Source organism: Eubalaena glacialis, chromosome 13 (genome assembly GCF_028564815.1).
Source record: "Eubalaena glacialis isolate mEubGla1 chromosome 13, mEubGla1.1.hap2.+ XY, whole genome shotgun sequence".
Classification (NCBI taxonomy): Eukaryota; Metazoa; Chordata; class Mammalia; order Artiodactyla; family Balaenidae; genus Eubalaena; species Eubalaena glacialis.
Window position 1 is genome coordinate 41983340 of NC_083728.1, and position 19733 is coordinate 42003072.

A 19733-nucleotide genomic window follows, 5' to 3' on the forward strand; every position below is an offset into this window, starting at 1 on the left:
ATAGAATACATGAAGATTAATCAATATCAGGACCAAATTTTATTTCTTACAGTCATTCCTTCAACAGTGTAACAGACATTTTCTGTGCACTCATATTCCACTGGCCCACCCCAGCGGTTACCTGTAGAGTTCCTACATAGTCCTGAGAATGTTTTCTGGCCGTAATGCAAGGGAGTGGGCATCCCAGGAGAGATGCTCCATCAACAAGAGATGGGAGTTGACAGATCGGTACTCCAGTTTCCAGGATCCTTGGGGGTGTGTTCACACTGTCTTAGTGTGGGGCTGGTTGGATTGAGCCTCAGTTGCCCAAAGTGGTAATCTGCTCTATATCCTACATACTGTAAACATGCTATCTATTGGCTTTCTTTCCTCCTTGTCTTACTCTCTCATTGTACTTCCTGTGATCACTTCCAAAGTAATGTATCAATACTTGCCCCCAGATCATTGACTCAGGTCTGTTTCTGAAGCATCAAGACAAGCATCCTATTAGCTGAGCATGTGTACTGCGACCTAGGAACCTAGCTCAGATAATGCAACTTCTTGAAATAACAGCATTTGTGCAGCTCTAACAAGTATCACTTGGACATCTCTACATTCTGGGACTTACTTGTTCCCAGGAATCTAGGTACCTTATTTTAATCCCCTTTTTCTTCTACTTCTGAGTGTCAGCTGGCTGAACGCCTCCAACACCCACTTCCTCTTTCTTTTCATTCTTTGAAACTATGTAGCTTTGAAACTACATTAAAACCACACTGAGATTGTTCACTGAAAGGAGGAAAACCTCAAGCAGTTAAATTTTATGTTAATCACTAGAATGCTAGTTGGAGATTTTCCTAGAATTTATTTCTCTCTCCTCTGTAGCCATTCCCAAGGATAAACAAAATTTTAGCTGCATGGATATGCCTATGATCAAGGGGAATATTTTTCAGGGTGATTGCATTTACATTTCTTCTAAACTATTTTTTTTTTCTTTTAGATTTGAACAGTCTTAGTTTTTAGCTCAATAAACTCATGTCTGGCATCTTCAAGCCACTTTATTTTGGATGCAGATGCATAGCCAGGCCAACTAAACTTTCTTCTCCTCCAATAGATTTTTTTACTTGTACATGGAGGCTTCCCATGAGTGCAGTGAAGACTGTGTATACAACTTCATCACCACTCTATCCAAACAAGTATAAATAATCTTGTTATGATAATGCCTCTGTGAGATATGAAGGACTGTACTGCTCTTTTTCTTTCTAGTATTTGCCCATAGTCACTGTTCTTTGTCATAGTCAGTCTGTTCTCACTTTGTTCTTCCCTCCATCTAAAGAAATAGCTGAAAAATATTCAGTCTACCCCCGTCGTCACTTACAGGAAAAAATGGATAAACAACGTCCTCCGAGTCTTCCCCTCTGTGTAGGAGAATGTTCATGGCACCGCATTTCAGAGTTAAAAATCCATGCAAGTGGAAACTGTTTTATCTAAAAAGGCTTGCTGGCTGTGTGAGCTGCTTAAACTACTGGTATATCCTGAAGAAGAGAATAGTATTCCTAATGACGTTCATAAAAAAGAGCAAAACTTTTGCAATGAGAGGTGTGAGAATAAGTATTGATTCCAAGGGGTTTGTTCATCTATTTTTTATTTTCCAAAAGGCAAATGTTAAATTCAAGACCTTGATGGGAAAACCACCCTTGACATAAGTTTATATCTTTCCTTCACAACAGATTTAAATAATGCATAAACATGCTAATGTCATTTTAATCTAACAAGGAATCTATCTCTTTCATTTCTGGCTGTTGTACTGAGTGTTAATATAAAGACTTTTATATACCTGGTTCTTTATCTGAATGATGGATTAAAGTTACATCTATATAATTTTAATTCAGATCAAAAATATTGTATTAAGTGCTGGGAATAAAATTAACCTAATATGCAAATTGTTCAATAAGCCTAACATCCAGTAAAGATATATTTTATGGGGATGAAAAATGAGTGAGGTATATTTTCTGCAACAAGAATGTTTTTGGTATCAAAATGAAATCTAAGGTCTTGAAAGATTTTTTTTATTTTGCGTATATCTGACATACAAATAAAATAGCTTTTCTTTGAAAGTCATATATATTAAGGAATGAAGGTTGAAACTGGGATTTGACTCTTTTAAAAAGCATCTTTTAGCATGTGATTATCCTTTTTATTAATTTCTATTTTGTTGAATGATATGTTATAATTATAGTAATGCATACCTGTGTCTCAGGTGTAGACGGGTCTTGACTTTCTTCAGTTGCCTATTACATGGAAATGGGAATCATTAATCTGAACAACTTCGCTTTCTTTGCAGCAGAACTGAAGTAATTTAATCATGAATCCCAATGATTAAGAGAAAATGAACTTATTTAGTCAGACAGTCTCTATTTTGTAACTCTTATGGGAATGAATAGAGATGATCCTGCACTTAACATTAAAATTACACTTAAATTATAGCTGCCAGGATTCTTAGTTGGTCTGGCTAATTCCAATGGTGGAGACACATGTAGGATATTCTCTGGGGAAAGCAGGCCTGAGTGCCAGCTTAGTGAAACTATGAAATTCCAAGTTCACCTCACCTCTTTTTTTTTTCTCTGAGCTATATTCTTTAGTGTTCTGCAACAGAGAAATTGGACATTTTTATAGAGTTGTGGGGATAGCTTGTTTTCTTTGTAAAATTTTCAAAGAATTTATATCATTGCAGGGACCAAGAAATATGTTTGAACTTGGTAGTAACCTACGTAGGTAAATCCTTTTCTGAAAACTGGTCAGGAGGTTCAATCAATGAGAAACAGAAATAAGATTCTTTAGTAGAATAGATTTTGGGAAGAGGGTGGTTTTTATGCAAACTGTCTATAGGTTTTTGTTATTGTTACAACATATTTTGATTTTGTTTGTTTTTGAAATGCAGCCACTCATATCCCCAGACCTGAGAAACAACCCCCCGAGAGACAATCATTTTTTAGACATATTTACTTTATTTTTTGTTTGTTTTTGTTTTTGTTTTGGCCATCCCACATGGCTTGCGGGATCTTAGTTCCAAACCAGAGATTGAACCCGGGCAGTGAAAGCACCGAGTCCTAACCACTGGACTGCCAAGGAACTCCCTAGACATGTTTACTTTAAATCCTTCCACATACACGTTTCACCAAACACTGGGTGCCTTTGCTGTTTATTCTTCTAGATAATTTCCCCCTTTTGCCTATTCTCTGAGGGTCTCCTTTGCTGAAAACAACTGAGGGCAACTTTTGGTACTTGAAAGGACAGATATCTTTTCCAGGTATACCCTTCACATAACAATCTGCTCAGTAATGAGGAATGAGATTTGAAGCCACCACATCAGCTTGGGATGTTGTGTTCAAAATAGAAAACAGAGTACAGGTAAAAAGAAAAGTGAAGTCATGTCTTAAGAGAGATTTCTAACATAACCATGTTTGGTGTTGATAAAAATGAAATAGATGAAGAAAACGTACAATTTTAAAGAGAAATAAAATGATTAATGATGGAAAAGAAAGTAAAATATAGTTTAAAAATTAGTATGATCCATCACCAAGAAAAGGTATTAGTAAGAAAGTTGCTTGTTATATATTTAAATGATTTCTTTGTTTGCTTTCAGAACTACGTAACTTTAAAATATTGTGGTTTCTCTTGAATTTCTAAATTTTATTTCTAAAATTTCTTGCTCCTCCAGTTCATGCTCAATACTTTTTAAAAATTTATTATTGATATATAAATGTTAACTGTCTCAGATGTAGAGAGATATATAACAATGAACCCTCAAATACCTACCCCTCAGATTCAATCATCATCATCATTTTGCCAGCCTGCATTATCTTCCCAATCCCATACATATATATATATATATATATATATATATATATATATATACACACACACACACACACATATATATATGCACACACACACACACATATATATATATGTAACCATTAAACCATTAGTGGGAAAACTTAACAGAGCTGCCACAAAGAGTTGGTCATCTTTCTCAAAACTTCCTGTTGACTGTACCTAACAGTATTGTTAGGGACAGTGTGAATCCCAGAATCCCTCTTCCAGAATTATCTTCTGTTCTGGGCACCTTCCCTCGGTCCTCTCTACTTGCCCGGGCTTCCTATTTCTCAAGGAAAACTCAAATGAATCCCTGAGCCCCACACCTAGTCCCTGAAGTTCTGAGAGGTGACACTCTTTAATCCATCAACTATTTAATAAGTGGGCAAAAGTATTTTTAATGGATATGTGAATTAGGCAGCAAAGTAGTATAGAAGGAAGAGAAAATACTTGAAAGAGAAAAGAGCCAGAGGGTGAGTCACATGGCTGTCAATGGAAGGAAAGAAAGGATACAAAGTATAGAGCGCATTCAATTCCAAATATTGTCCCATTAAATGTTGTAGAACTGAAAATATTGATGGACTTTGTAATCAGATTTAACACTAGGGATTTATAATTACAAGTTTCAGGTGGTTTCTGAAGTTTATTTTTCTCTTCTAAGTACACACAAAAAAATTTTAAGTACTGATCAAATGTATTTTCTCTTTGAAACTTGCCTCAATGGTGATCAAAACCTGAGATGCAGTTAATTGTTTCACAGAACAGCTGGTATCATTCTTTAATTAGCCTTCACAAAAAGTCCATTCTTTCGGAACATTCTCCTTTAATCTTTCATTAATGGTAAAATGTTAAACATTTCCCTTTTTGCTATGATTGTTTATTTAATAATTTTTTTTACTGTGTTCCTCTCCTTTTCTAGGTCATGAAAATTGATACTTTTGTGATAGCATTTGATCTTTCAAGGAGGCCTGATGTTCTTGATAAATTCTCAGCTTGTTAGTCAAGTTGAAGTTTTGATTATATTGGGCACAGCTTTGAAATGGGATTTCCTCTCATCATAACTTACCTGAAAATGTTCCTCTTCATTCGGCCGAACAGAGGAGAAAGTTTTATTAACTAAAGAGAGAATTAATGTCACCAAATCAAATAACTCAGCTGGGAAGGTTTTGTTGTTTCTTTCTTGGTTTTTTCAAGTTTGCTTTTTCTTTATAAGGGTGCTGTGTATAAAAACCTCAGAAGGGAGATCAGAATAACCAGCCTAAGTCATTAAGCCCTGTTGGCCCAGCATTTAGTTAAATAAATAAGAATGTAAGTTTATTCCTTGCTCAGAAGCTGGCTGAAAATTTGCTAAGGGATTGATTTGATGCTAATTTTCTGCATGAAGCTCTTATCTTCTTCAAGGCCTGTATGAAAGGAAAATAAATTCAGCCAAAATGACGGAGCCCTATGTAGATTTTGTTTTGAATTCAGAAAGTATGGAAACCTCCTTTGCCCAGCAGGACTAGATCTCCAAGGGATCCATACTTATGATGTCCCAAAGAAGGCAACTTGCTCTGAGAAGACTGCAGAATTTCTCTATGTCCAAATCCCAGTACTTTTTGAGGATAGAACTGAAATAACATATTCATGGCAGGTGCCGCCATTTGGCTCACTTTAACAGTGCTCTCTGTCAGTGTTCAGTGTGGAGAAAGTCCATGCTGTGACCCTCAGCTAGATTTCTGCCCCAGCCCTAGGTGGCATTGTTGTGTTTTGATTCTGCCAAACCACCCTCTTCATTTCAATGTGTTCATGAATTGAGGAGAGGGATGAGATTTTGCATTTCAATATGTGATTCATGGGATGATTGGAGGAAATAAAGGGAGAATTGTGCCACATAAAAATGTGTTACTGAATGACAGTATGACAGAAAGAGCTCTTGACTTAGGACCATAAGTCTTTTTTCCAGCTTTATTGAGATATACTTAACACACAATATTGTGTAAGCTTAGGTGCACAGCATGTTGATTTGTTACATTTATATATTGCGAAATGATTACCACCAGATTGTTAGTTAACACCTCCATCACCTCACATAATTATCATTTCTTTTTTGTGGTGAGAATATTTAAGATCTACTCCCCTAGCATTTTTCCAATATATAATACAATATTATTAACTATAATCACCATGCTATACATTAGATCCCCAGAACTTATCTTATATCTGTAAATTTATACCCTTTGACCAACATCTCCCCATTTTTCCCACCCTCCAGTCCCTGGTAACCACTACTCTAATCTCTGTTACTATGAGTTCAGCTTTTTTTAAATCACATATAAGTGATATCATGCAGTATTTGTCCTTCTCTTTCTGACTTATTTCACTTAGCATAATACCATGAGGATCGGGACTTCCCTGGTGGCGCAGTGGTTAAGACTCCACGCTCCCAATGCAGGGGGCCCAGGTTCTATCCCTAGTCAGGGAACTAGATCCTACATGCATGCCACAACTAAGGAGCCCACCTGCTGCAACTAAGACCCAGCACAACCAAACAAATAAATAAATATAATATAAAAAAAAAATACCATGAGGATCTGAGGATCATAAATCTTGATGCAGAAATTCTCTCTTCACAACCTTTGGGCAAGTTATTTCACCTCTCTGGGCATTTCTGGGTTGAAGGACTTCAACTCATACCAGTTTCTAGTAAGAATAAAAGGCAACGTTACCTAGAGATTATCATATTAAGTGAAGTAAGCCAGACAGAGAAAGACAAATATCATATGATATTGCTTATATATGGAATCTAAAAATGTGATGCAAATGAACTTATTTACAAAACAGAAATTGATCCACAGACGTAGAAAACAAACTTATGGTTACCAAAGAGGAAAGGAGGGGGAAGGGATAAATTAGGAGTTTGAGATTAACATATACACACTACTATATATAAAATAGATGATGAACAAGGACCTACTGCATAGCATAGGGAACTCTACTCAGTTTTTGTAATAACCTATAAGGGAAAAGAATCTGAAAAAGAATATATATACATATATATCTCCAAATCACTTTGCTGTACACCTGAAACTAACACAAGATTGTCAATCAACTATACTTCAATAAAAATTTTAAAATTAAAAAAAAAGAATAAAAGGCAACTTTGTTTTGAAAGCATTCTAACTCTAATTCTTTTGAAATTATGCTCTAAAATCTCTAGCTAAGACTAAATTTTTCAACCTTTATTCTTATCCAGGACCCCAAATTACGTGAACTTCTGGATGTGGGGAACATCGGGCGCCTGGAACATCGCATGATAACAGTGGTGTATGGGCCTGACTTAGTTAACATCTCCCATTTGAACCTCGTGGCTTTCCAAGAAGAAGTGGCCAAGGTATGTGGATTGAAACTTCTGAAGCTTGTCACCTCGATCTGAATCCATATGATATTGTCCTGATTCCTATGAAAGACTTTGAGTTTTTGTCATATTTAGCATGTGTTAAAATTCCATCTAAAAATCATTCTGCTGCCAAGTAGAAGTGTAATTCAAACACTTCCAAGTAATGGCATTGGCTTAGAATAATGGATATTTTACATTAGAAATAAGGCATTTGATATAATTTCTTTGCAAAAGAACATATAGATGAAACCACATTCCATTTCACCTAAGCATCTTATCCCAACCCATTTTCTCTTAGCCTTACCGTCTTCTTTCCATCCCTCTCCTAGAGGGCAGACATTTCAGTACCTATTTAACTTATTTTACCATGTGCACACTTAACCCATGATTATGCACATAGTAGCTGCTCAATTAATATGAGAAAGAATGAAAAATTTAAAATTTTAAACAATAATTTTAAATAATAATAAATATTTATTCAGCCATGGACTAGAAAGATGAATTAGACATGGCCCTCTCCATTAAGGAGTTGCTAGTTTACTAAGATAGTGGGCCTTTCAGATGCATACAGAAATAACTAGAACAAAGGCAATATATATCAAACAAGAAGCTATGAACTTCTGGGAACCTTGGACTCAAGTCTGATGCTTTCTCTAAAAATGTCCAACTGCCATTAGAAGAGAACTGAAATGAACATATTGAAAGAAAAGGTTTCCTTTTTCATGTTTATAGTTTATAAGATACTAGTGATGATCCTGACCCTTCATACAATTTCTTTCCAGAGTTAAGAATATGAATCTAGGAAAACTTTGAAGTCTGCATATCATGTCTGTGCCCTTACACAGCTTCTCACATCATGGATCAGAACTATGGGGTCATGTCAGGCCAGTGTTCATTGCCTGAGCATTATGATCTATAATTTATTAAGCCTCAGTGCTCTGACATTTTTTTGAGTTACACCAGATAATCTGACCTGACCTCTAATTCTTTAGTGATTACGGTAGAGGTTTTTTTCCAAAAGTTGCATAACATCAACTTCAATTCTTATAATGGAATAAATAAAATGCCAACTAGTTTTGACACTCTGAGGTCTTTAGAAACTACTCATCAAGACTGTGTTACAAACCCCATCTATTTTCTCTCTTTAAGAACCAAGTCACCCGTTTACTTCTATGGTATAATTTATGCTTGGAGAGAGACTTCAGTTCAATGAAACATTGTCTGCGTGACAGCATTGTACTTGCCTTGCAATCATTCTTATTCTGGTACCTGCTGGTATTCTGTTGAGTGTATACACTTCACTTCTCAATATATGTGTGGATGGTTGGATGGATGGATGAATATAGATAAACAAATACTAAATATTTCTAAAATATTTTAAAAATATCATTCCTGAAATACAGTCATATTCAGTTTTTTAAAAAAATGACCAATTCATGATATTCATTAACTCTCAGTTAAAAGCATTCACTAAATGACAGTGACTTTCAGGGAGGCTTTTACTGTGAGTGAATGTAGTTTTATATTACAAACCAATCTGCATATCTTATATTGCATTAAACCTTTGTGTGGTTGAGTTGAAAACATTTTAATTTCCTCCTCTCTGTGGGCTTCTGCTCACTAATTGTCTTTAGGGATTTTGATTACTGAGCCCTGTAGTATTCCCTGTCAGAACTGAATCTATAGACATTTTTCCAGCAGCTACTTGCTTAATATAATTAATGAAGATACAGAATATGTTTTGCCTTCCCAGACTGTGACATTCTATAGGATATTTTTCCTCCATTGAAATTGCTCAGCCAGAAGGTTAAAATTTGCAAACACCATGTACTCTGAAAACTTAATTTCCACCCTTCTAATTGTCAGCACTGTCTCATAACATCACACCTTCTGTTTAGTCTCTGGAGCCAACATACCTAGTACCTTGCATAGTGCCAGCACCAAAGGAAACAGTTTCCCTCATTGTGTAGAACACCCGACAGGAACCTGAGCTTCTTTGAAAGTCAAATGTCTCCAGAAAAAATTGTTTACCAAGGGATTCTGGCTCATTCGTTCATTCAACACACATTTGCCAGGTGCCTTCTGTGTTCCAGTGTCAGGGACACAGCATTCTGGAGGAAATAAATAGATAAATCACGATGATGAAGTACACTTACTATGGGTCAGGTGGAGGTCTGTGTGGAGGGATATAGCAGGAGGAGAGGGCATGAGGATGGGGGAAGGGGATTATTTCTTCATGGAGTGCTCAGAGAAGGCAAAAATCTGAAGAAAGTTGCTCAATTGCAACAATATCATAGATTCCTGAGAAATCTCTTGAGTCGATTAAAATTTTTTTCATCAGAACCAGGACTTCAGCTTTCCTAAATATATTATTCCAGATTTGCGTGCTTTCTTTCTTACATAAATCACTTGAGATTGAATTTTTTATTTATTCTTTAAGACAAGTGACTCCTTTCAAAGGTGGATTAGGAGAAAACTGTCTTTCAATTTTTCCCTCTGTAGTTGGACTAAAAGTGTGGTATCTTTTGCAATTAAGTAAAAGTCACTCTTCTTGTTATGCAGCATGATTTGCCAACTCTCTGTGTCCTAAAGATCGACTTTCCCTGATCCCTCGAGGGATACCTCCCTTTAATATACCTGGAAAATAGGTGGTTTGTTTCACATTTGCCCTCTGAGTCTCACACTTCTCCCTGCATCTCCTGCTGCCCTGAGGACCAATGAACACATCCACATTTGCTACCCCTGGAACTCCTGGACTTCAGTCCCCCTCTCCGGGATGCCCTGACCCCTCCTCAGAGCTGCAGGGGGGAGGTGAATACCATCATCCTTCCCTTTACTCTCCCACTGTTAATTCCCAACAGTCCTCCACGCACAGCTACGTGAATCCTGGCAAAGGTGGAGGTACCAGCAAAGGAAACTAGCAAAGGCAACAGAAATCGATTTCTTGTATTGTGATGTAGGCTTTTGAAGGACTTTGGCTTTTATTTTGAGGAAGATGGAAGCCATTGGAGGGTTTTGAGCAGATGGTGGACTTGGTCTGACTTAACTCTTTAGTCAATAATGGACCGCAAGGGCAGAGGCAATAATGGAAGCAGGGAGATCAGGTAAAATACTGTAGAAATATTTTAAATGGGTTATTAGTATCTTGGACCAAAGGGGAGCTATGTAGGAGATAAGAAGGGGTCTGAATATCTATATCTACATCTACATAAAGGAAGAATCCAGAGCATAAACAATTGCAATTTTATGTTTCATGTGAGAGGAAGAGAAGAATCAAGGATGATGTTAGAGTTTTGGTCCAAGAGACAGGATGGATGGAAATGCCACTTACTTCATAAGGAAAGTTTAAAGTAGAACACATTTGGTGGTATACAACAAGGCTTCAGCTTTGATTATGTTCAATTTGAGATTATTATTAGATACCCAAGGAAACATGTTGAGTAGGCAGTTAGATATATGAACCTGGGGTTCAATGCCAAATATAATGCAACAGTTTGGAAGTCATCAGGTTATAGATAGTATTTAATGAGGCAGGATGAGCTCAGCCAGGAAGTGACTGTAGGTAGAGAAGTTGTCCAAGACCTGAGTCACTGATACTCCAACATGAAGAGATTGAGGAGATAAGAAAGAATCAGAAAAAGTAGGCTGAGAAGGAGTAGCCAGTGAAGTGGCAAAGAGGCCAGTATGTGTGTTTGGAAGCCAGGTAAGCAAAGTGTTTCAAGAAGAAGAGAGTGATCAACAGGATCAAATGCTACTCATAGGTCAAGTAAGATGAAGGCCAATAATTGACTGGTGGATTTAAGGATATAGAAGTCATTGGTGACCTTGATTAGAGCAACTACAGTGGAGTAACAGGGACAAAGTCTATTGGAGGGGGATCTGGGGAATATCAGTGGAGGCAAATTAAGAAACCAAAAGAGATTGTTCTTGTGAGAAGTTTTGATGTAAAGGGCAGGGGAAAAATGAGAAAGCTGCTAGAAGGGGGAAGTGAGACCAAGAGATAGTTTTTAAGATGGGAGAAACAACAAAATACATGTATGCTTGTGGGAATGATCCTGTGGAGGGAAAACAATGTAAGCGAGTCAGAGAATTGCTAGAGCATGTCCTTGAGCAGGCGAGAGAGTGGTAGGATCTAGTACAAGGCTCAGTAAACTACAGCCTGAGGCCAAGTCTGACCCTCCACTTGTTTTTATAAATAAAGTTTTATTGGAACATAACAGTGCCCATTTGTTTACATATTGTCTATGGCTGCTTTCACTAGACATAGTTGAGTAGTTATGACACAGACCATATGGAGTACAAAGCCTAAAATATTTACTCTCTGGTCCTTCACAAAAAAAAAAAAAAAAATTGTTGACTCTCTCTTATTCACAAATAGAAGGGCTGTGCTCAGACAGGAGCAAGGGCATTTAATCAATAAGAGGAGGAAAAGTGGAGTCCATCAGTAGAGATGCTGGTAAATCGTCCATGTAGTAGAGGGAATTGTAGATGTTTTTTGATTGCTTCTGTTTTCTCATTGCCAAAGAAGACAGAAGTCAGTAGCTGAGAGTAAGGACTATTAAATCCTCAAGGCTTTTTTCCACACCGGTTGGCGAATTTCTTTAAATATCTGACTGGTAAGGTTAACATGGACTGCAAAAGACAGATCATTTACATCAGCTCCAAAAAACAGTGTCAGTTGAACAAGTTAACTGCTTTATCAGGTCAATGCAAATTTTTCTATTGGTCAAGAAGTCTGAAGATAAGATAATTCTCTTCTTCCTGCCCAGTTCTAGTCCCTCTTTCTAATATTGTGCTTTCCTTTGAGGTGGGAGGCTACATAGAGATGTCTTAATTGTGCCTACTTCTTCCTGCAGTCATGCAACCTAAACACCATTGTGTAGGTTGGAAAACAGATTGCTCTGAGCCAGGAGCAGGGTTCACAGGATTGCCATATGCTGGTGTTTACTGTCAGGTCTCAGGGATCCAGTATGTAACTCATGGGAGATCACTCTTCATCAAGAGAATTTCAGTAAGAAATGAATCTGTCTCAGGATTAGTAAAGAGGAATCTCTGTGTGCAAAGGCAACAGAGGTGGAGGCTTCCCTGTTTGGATTTAGAAATCTAAAATGATTTTCAGCATGTCTTCCCTATGGGTACTGGTTCCTGGAGGCTCACCCAGTCACCCACCTGCCCAATTCCTATCCCAGATCCTTGTTCAATCCAACATAATAGCGAGATGGCCTATCACCCCAAGAGACAGGATTTGAGATTCCAGCTCTGATATTCAGTTCTAATTGGTTAGATACTCTGATAGGCCCCCTGGGTAGACACATTGTTGAACCACCACCCAGTTTGGCAAATTTCAGCCCAGACATTGTTCCAGTGTATTAAAATGCAGTGGATTATGACAGCAAGGATCCAGGGGGTTAAGATTGAGATGCCTAATGACAGAGCCATGAAGGGGAAATTTTGTGTCCACTTCTCTGCACAAGAATTGAAAGATGCCATTGCTTCCAATCCTTAATTTTTTACACACTAAATTCTCTTGAGCATTTATAAATTGGAAAAACAAAATAAAAAAATTTATTTTTTTTGTTTAGCCATGCTACTCGCAGGGACTTGGCCTGATTTTTTTTAACTTTGATTGAAATATAATATACACAGAAAAGTGCACAAGCTGTAACTATATAACTTGATGAATTTTTGAAAAGAGCACACACCCATGTGAGCAGCACCCCAATCAACAAACAGAGCATCACCAACCCCCCAGGTGTCTACCCTACTAACACACCCTATTTTGACCTGCAACTTTATAAATTACTTTTACCTGTTTTTAAAATTTCTGTAAATGAAATCATAGACTACGTTTTCTTTTTGATCCGACTTCTATTACTCAAAATTTATATTTATGAGATTCTTCTACATTTTGCATGTGGTTGTACTTTGTTCATTCTCTTTGCTAAATAGTATACCATAAATTATTTATCTATTCTATAGTTGATGGACATGCAGGCAGTTTCCAGTTAGGGTTATTACAAATAGTGTTGTTATAAATCAAAACTACAACAAGGTATCAACTCACACCAGTCAGAAGGCCATCATTAAAAAGTCTACAAATAACACATGCTGGAGAGGGTATGGAGAAAAGGGAACTCTCCTACAGTGTTCTCCTACAGGGAATGTAAATTGGTGCGGCCACTATGGAAAACAGTATGAAGGTTCCTTTAAAAACTAAAAGTAGAGTTGCCATATGATCCAGCAATCCCACTCCTGAGCATATATCCAGAGAAAACTATAATTTGAAAAGATATATACACACCAATGTTCATAGCAGCACTACTTACAATAGCCAAGACATAGAAGCAACCTAAATGTCTATCAACAGATGAATGGATAAAGAAGATGTGTTTTATATATGTGTATATATATATATATATATATATATATATATATATATTCACATGCACACACACACACACACACACACACAGTGGAATATTACTCAGCCATAAAAAAGAATGAAATAATGCCATTTGCAGTAACATGGATGCACTTAGAGATTACGTACTAAGTGAAGTAAGTCAGAAAGAGAAAGACATGGACTTACCCAGTGGTCCAGTGGTTAAGACTTCGCGCTTCCAATGCAGGGAGCGTGGGTTCAATCCCTGGTTGGGGAAATAAGATCCCACATGCCATGCAGTGCAGCCAAAAAATTAAAAAATAAAATAAAATAAAATAAAAAGAAAGACAAATACCATATGATATCATATGTGGAATCTAAAATATGATACAAAATGAACTTATTTATGAAACAGAAACAGACTCACAAACATAGAAAGCAAACTTTTGGTTACCAAAGGGGAAAGTGGGTGGGGGAGGGATAAATTAAGAGTTTGGGATTAGCGGATACAAACTACTATGTATAAAATAGATAAACAAAAAGGTCCTACTGTATAGCACAGGGAACTATATTCAATATTCTGTGATTAAACCATAATGGGAAAGAATATGAAAAAGAATATGTATATATATATGTATAACTGAATCACTGTACACCAGAAACTAAAACAACATTATAAATCAACTATACTTCAATTTAAAAATAAAAACAAACAGTGTTGTTATAAACATATGCCTTTCTGTGAGGTATGTAATTGCTGGTCATAGGCCTTCCTATGTCCAGCCTTGATGGATATTGCCAATTTCCCAAACTGGTTGAGCCAGTTAGTTTTCTAAATGTTAATTCACTCATGCAAAAAAAATCTTTAACAGAGGATCTCTGTCTGTTAAATTATTAGATTTTGAAGTAACTGTCACAGAATAAATGTGCTCTCCAAAAATATGTTCTATAAACTGACATCAGTTTTCAGTAGCTATTTCAGAATTTGGGGGTAACCTCTGTCACCTCTGCAGGTATGAATATCATAGACAATCTAGTTTACTCATTTGGAGAGTGTGATCTGGGATCTCCTGGAAGTTTGCCTTAACTGCATCCACACCATTTGCTTGCCCACCATCCAAATAACTTTCAAGCTCTCTGAATTTCCTAATTAGCTCTCACATCTCTTTCCTCATCCTGCTGCCCCCTCCCATCTGGCTCAAGTTCTTGATGGGTCCCATCTGTAGACGCCTTCTACCTCCTTTCCTAGAATCCTCTCTTTGCTCTCCAACTCTGTGTGTCTATCTGCTAGGAATGATCCTAAAAATCCTCAAACCTGATCATGCTTCAAATCATTTTCATTGCATATTACCCACAAAATGAAGTTTTCTGCCCATTTCATTCAGTCATTCATTTAATGAACAAATATTCATTGAGGGTGTAGTATGTGCCAAGTACTAGGGATTTATCCATGACCAAAACAAACATAGCCTCTGCCCTTAGGTGCCAGTGAATCACCACTTGGACCCTAGCACCATTCTGCCTCAACTGTTCTTAACCACCTGTGATTCTTTCTTCCTTTATAATGGTAATTCTTTGCCCTCAGAAGTGTGTGCTTTCCTAGATGTCCCTTCTCCATTCTGTCCAGGAGAATTTCCAAGCCTCCGTAGGGACTCAGCTTACTCATCCATCTCCCCTTCTGTTTCATGTGTTCCATGAACAACTGATGGTTCCTTCCTGTTCTTTGATGAACCCCATGCATATTTGCTATTGCATTTCTCACACTTTAATTATCTGTCAGTGTGTCTGACACCCTACCCTGGATTTGTGAGCTGCTTAAAATCAGAAAATATAGTTTAGTCATTTGTGTTCCCAAGATCTATCTTAGTGCTTAGCCGGTATTAGGCACTCAATAAATGTGTGTTTTGGCGGAAAAAAAAAAAGAAAGAAAGGAGAAAGGAAAAAGGAGGGAGAGGGGAAGGGAAGGAGCAAGAAAGGGAGAAAGAAGCTTATGAATTCTTGAAAGCAATTGATAGATCATGAAAAATTGTAGCGCCATGGAGACTTTGAACATCATATACTCCAATATCCTCATTTTTGAGTTCAAAAAATTGAGGTGCCTGAGCTAGTTGCTCCAAGATCCCTTCCCCCCAGCACAGAACTCTCCCCAAGGTTTGCCAGGATTCTTGGTGTCTTCCATCCTCTTCATCTTTCCCGATCCCAACCTTGTTCCCACTCAGAGTCATTGTCACTGTCATCCCCCTCTACCCACCAGTTACCACATGTTTTCTGGAGAAAAGAGAAAATATCTTCAACTGGCCAAATAATTGAGACCTTTTAGGGGAAGGAATAAGAGAAGGTGCCACAAAGGGGGGGGGGTCTTTTTTTAAGAAAAAGAAATTATAGTCTACTAAATGAAATAGAAAAGAGAAAGAGGGACTAGAGAAGGGTCCTGCCACAGCCTCCTCTGGCCATTCCTGATCTAGAACTTGATTCCTCAAAAACCTTGGGACTTTTCTTAGACTGTCCTCCAAATTCATAATATAGATATTTAAAACTGACCTCAAGAGACACAAAGTTCTTACATTTCTTTTTATTCTGGGACATGCACATTGAGATAATAGTTTTCAAACACTAACAGATATTCTGTACAAAATGTGAAGTTGATCTCATTTCCTTTTTGTATTTAGCACCAACTTATGGTAAGTGAGCAATGGATATGTTTGGCTTTTCTTTAAATGAAAATGATTAAGAAAAAGAGAATGAGGTACCATATATTCTTTTCAGCAATGTATTTTGGGACATAATGGAAAACTGTACTGATCTCCTTGTGGGTAGAATATTTGTGCCAAAAATATTGCCATATTGAATATATATTGCTTTATACACATGTGAAAAGTTAGCCCTCTTGGTTATTGTGTTTTATGAGATCTTCATTCACTGCTATTCCTGGCCTTCTCATATGCCTATGTCATCTTAGGATATTCCCCCCACCCAATCATAAATAAGGACCAAGTTCTTGCCAGGTCAATACATTGCACTGTTAGTCTTGAGATTTTACAGTTGTGGGTGTCCTTTGTTGGAAAATGACATTTACCCCACATTCTGCACTTGAGTTTTAGATGAGTGTGGGGCAGGTGAAAGATGTACATTATAAACTTTCAACTTGTGGAAGTGTTACCCGTCTGGAACATCCATATAAAAGTTCAAAGGTAAAATAAATAAATAAATAAAATAAAATAAAAAAGACATTCATTAAAAAAAAATAGAGGGGAAACAAAAGGCAACTCAGATGGTAATCTCTTCTTACACTCAGATAAGAACCAGCAATTGCAATTCCGTTGATTGTGGAAGAAATCACCCTCGCCCACCTTCCTCTGCTGTCTTTTCTCATTCCTTAAACAACAGCTTCTTTTGAACCAGGCATTGTTCAAGGGTGCCACGAAAAGGAATTAATGCTTAACTTAAGGGAAAGTACGTATGCAAGGACACAGAAATGATCGTGATTTCAGACTGTGGGCTACTGTTAGTCCACTTTCCCCAGGAAAAAAGACAGGAAACTGCTTAAGCAGCAGCATCTTCACTTTTCTTCCATCCACTCCATAACACAGAAATAAGCTGCTTCCCACTCGTTCCTCTGCTTCCCCGTCTTCTGAGCCTGGCAGCTGAGAAAGCCCTAATTGTATTATCTGCGTACCTTACCTTAAAGCAGGCACAAAGATACATTTTAAAAAATCAGGGTTTCCCTGGTGGTGCATGGTTAAGAATCCTTCTGCCAATGCAGGGGACACGGGTTCGAGCCCTGGTCTGGGAGGATCCCACATGCCATGGAGCAACTAAGCCTGTGCGCCACAACTACTGAGCCTGTGCTCTAGAGCCCGTGAACCACAACTACTGAGCCCATGTGCCACAACTACTGAAGTCTGGGCGCCTAGACTCCGTGCTCCACAACAAGAGAAGCCACTGCAATGAGAAGCCCGCACACCGCAACGAAGAGTAGCCCCCGCTCACTGCAGCTACAGAAAGCCCATGCGCAACAACGAAGACCCAATACAGCGAAAAATAAATAAATTAAATAAATTAAAAAAAAAAAAAGTTTATAAAAAATCACCATGGGCTTCCCTGGTGGAGCAGTGGTTGTGAGTCCGCCTGCCAATGCAAGGGACACGGGTTCGAGCCCTGGTCCGGGAAGATCCCACATGCTGCAGATCAACTAAGCCTGTGTGCCACAACTACTGAGCCTGCGCTCTAGAGCCCGCAAGCCACAACTACTGAAGCCTGCGCTCCTAGAGCCCGTGCTCCGCAACAAGAGAAGCCACCGCAGTAGAAGCCCGTGCACCGCAATGAAGAGTAGCTCCACTCGCTGCAACTAGAGAAAGCCCGTGTGCAGCAACAGATCCAACACAGCCAAAAATAAATAAATAAATAAATAAATAAAAAATCACCATAATTTTTTGAAAGGAAGAAGAAATCTAAGAAAATTTGGTTTCCGTGTTTAATTACTGTGGAAAAATACCTGCTATCCTTTGAAAGCGGCATGTTGATCTGTTTCATCTAATGCCTTAATATCAGTTGTTATGTTTAGGTTTCCAATGCATCAAATGCTCCCAAGGAATAAGCTGCTCTTAAGAATAAAAAAAAAATTTTTTTTGAAAATACTTTAGAATAATCTTCCTATTGGCTATATAATAATAATCATTCATTCATTCACTCAACAAATACTTAATTGCCTACTGTGTACCAGGTACAATGTTGAGTGCTGGGGATAAACTAAATAGACAAAAATGATTGTCTTCATGAAGCTTACTTAATGGTAGGTGTAGGGTGATGTTAACAAAATAAATAAAATGTTGATAGGTGCCAGGGAGAAATAAAGCAGGGAAGGGAGATAGGAAGTGTTGCGGGGGGTGCTATTTCAATTTTAAATAAGTTGGTCACATAAGGTTACACTGATACGATGAAGAAAACCTTGAAGATGTTGGAGAGTGTCAAGTGGTTATCATGGAGGAGAGTGATGCTGAGATAGATGTGACCCAGTGTGTTGGTGGAAGGGAGTGATAAGCAGGAAGGAGAACAGGGAGAGGTGAGAGGAAGAGGCTGGGGGATGTGACAGGTGACCCAAATAGTGGTGGGTGGCCACTGTGAGAATTTGGTTTTACTCTCAGTGACACAGGTATCTATTACATCATTTTGAGCAAGTGATGGATTTGGGGTGATGTATTTTAACAGGATTTTTCTGGTTGCTCTGTTGAAAAGCCACAGTAGAGGTATAGAAACAGAAACAAGGAGAGCAGAATGCTTGGGATAGAGGTGGTGAGAAATGGTTAGGTTCTGAATGTATTTTGAATGTGAAGCCAAAAGAGTTACTGAATGGACCAGATACATGAACTGAGAGAAAGAGAGAGCTAGGGATGATCTCAGGGCCTTTTGGAATTTCATTTATTGAGAGAAGGAGTGAGTTAGGAAGGGAAAATCAGAAATTTGGCTTTAGACATAAAATTTAAAGCAGTGTTAGCCCAAAACAGCAAAATGAGCACAGGTGTGATCTCTTATCTCTCTTGAGTTACTGTGAATATGGTGATAAAGGAATATAAATACACAATGATGAAGAGAATGGATGGGTCACTAAGACATGACATATTTTAGTAAGTTTGCAGGAGAAGAAAATGGAAAGAGGAAAGTGTCTGATAAGATAGAGTCGAGAAGACAACAGTCTAGGTTACATAGAGAGTTACAGCCAAGGAAGCTCCTGACCTACTCAGAAACAATTGAGACATGCTCTAGACTCGAGTTCTACCAGCCCAGCAGAACATGGAGTAAGAATTGGGGGTGAAAAAAATAACTTTCCACTCCTTCCTCCTGATCCTCATGTAGAATAATCAATAACCAATTACTTCCTGGGTCAAAGAGCTGAGTGTCTGTCTTTTATGAAATTGAACAAACTATTTGAAAAATATTATGGTGGCTAGCATTGGAGTTCAGGATCCAGAGTAAAGCTCTTCTCATTCTAGCATTTGTGGATACTACACCATGGTGGCTGGCACCCACATGCTCACTGGGAAAGAAGACTGCAAGCTGGCCATTCCCACTCCCACACCCAGAGCTCCCAGTCAGCCCTCCTATTGCCCCATCAAAGAT

General features: G+C 37.9%; 1 protein-coding gene across 4 annotated transcripts in view; it reads left to right on the forward strand.

Moving 5' to 3' along the window:
- Positions 1 to 19733, forward strand: part of PLCB1 (phospholipase C beta 1) — a 684234-nt gene that overhangs the window by 454764 nt on the left and 209737 nt on the right. For all 4 annotated transcript variants that reach the window (XM_061209981.1, XM_061209982.1, XM_061209983.1 and 1 more), the window contains exon 4: positions 7091 to 7228. In XM_061209981.1, coding sequence (XP_061065964.1) covers positions 7091 to 7228 — 138 coding nt within the window. The remainder of the gene's footprint in view (positions 1 to 7090; positions 7229 to 19733) is intronic.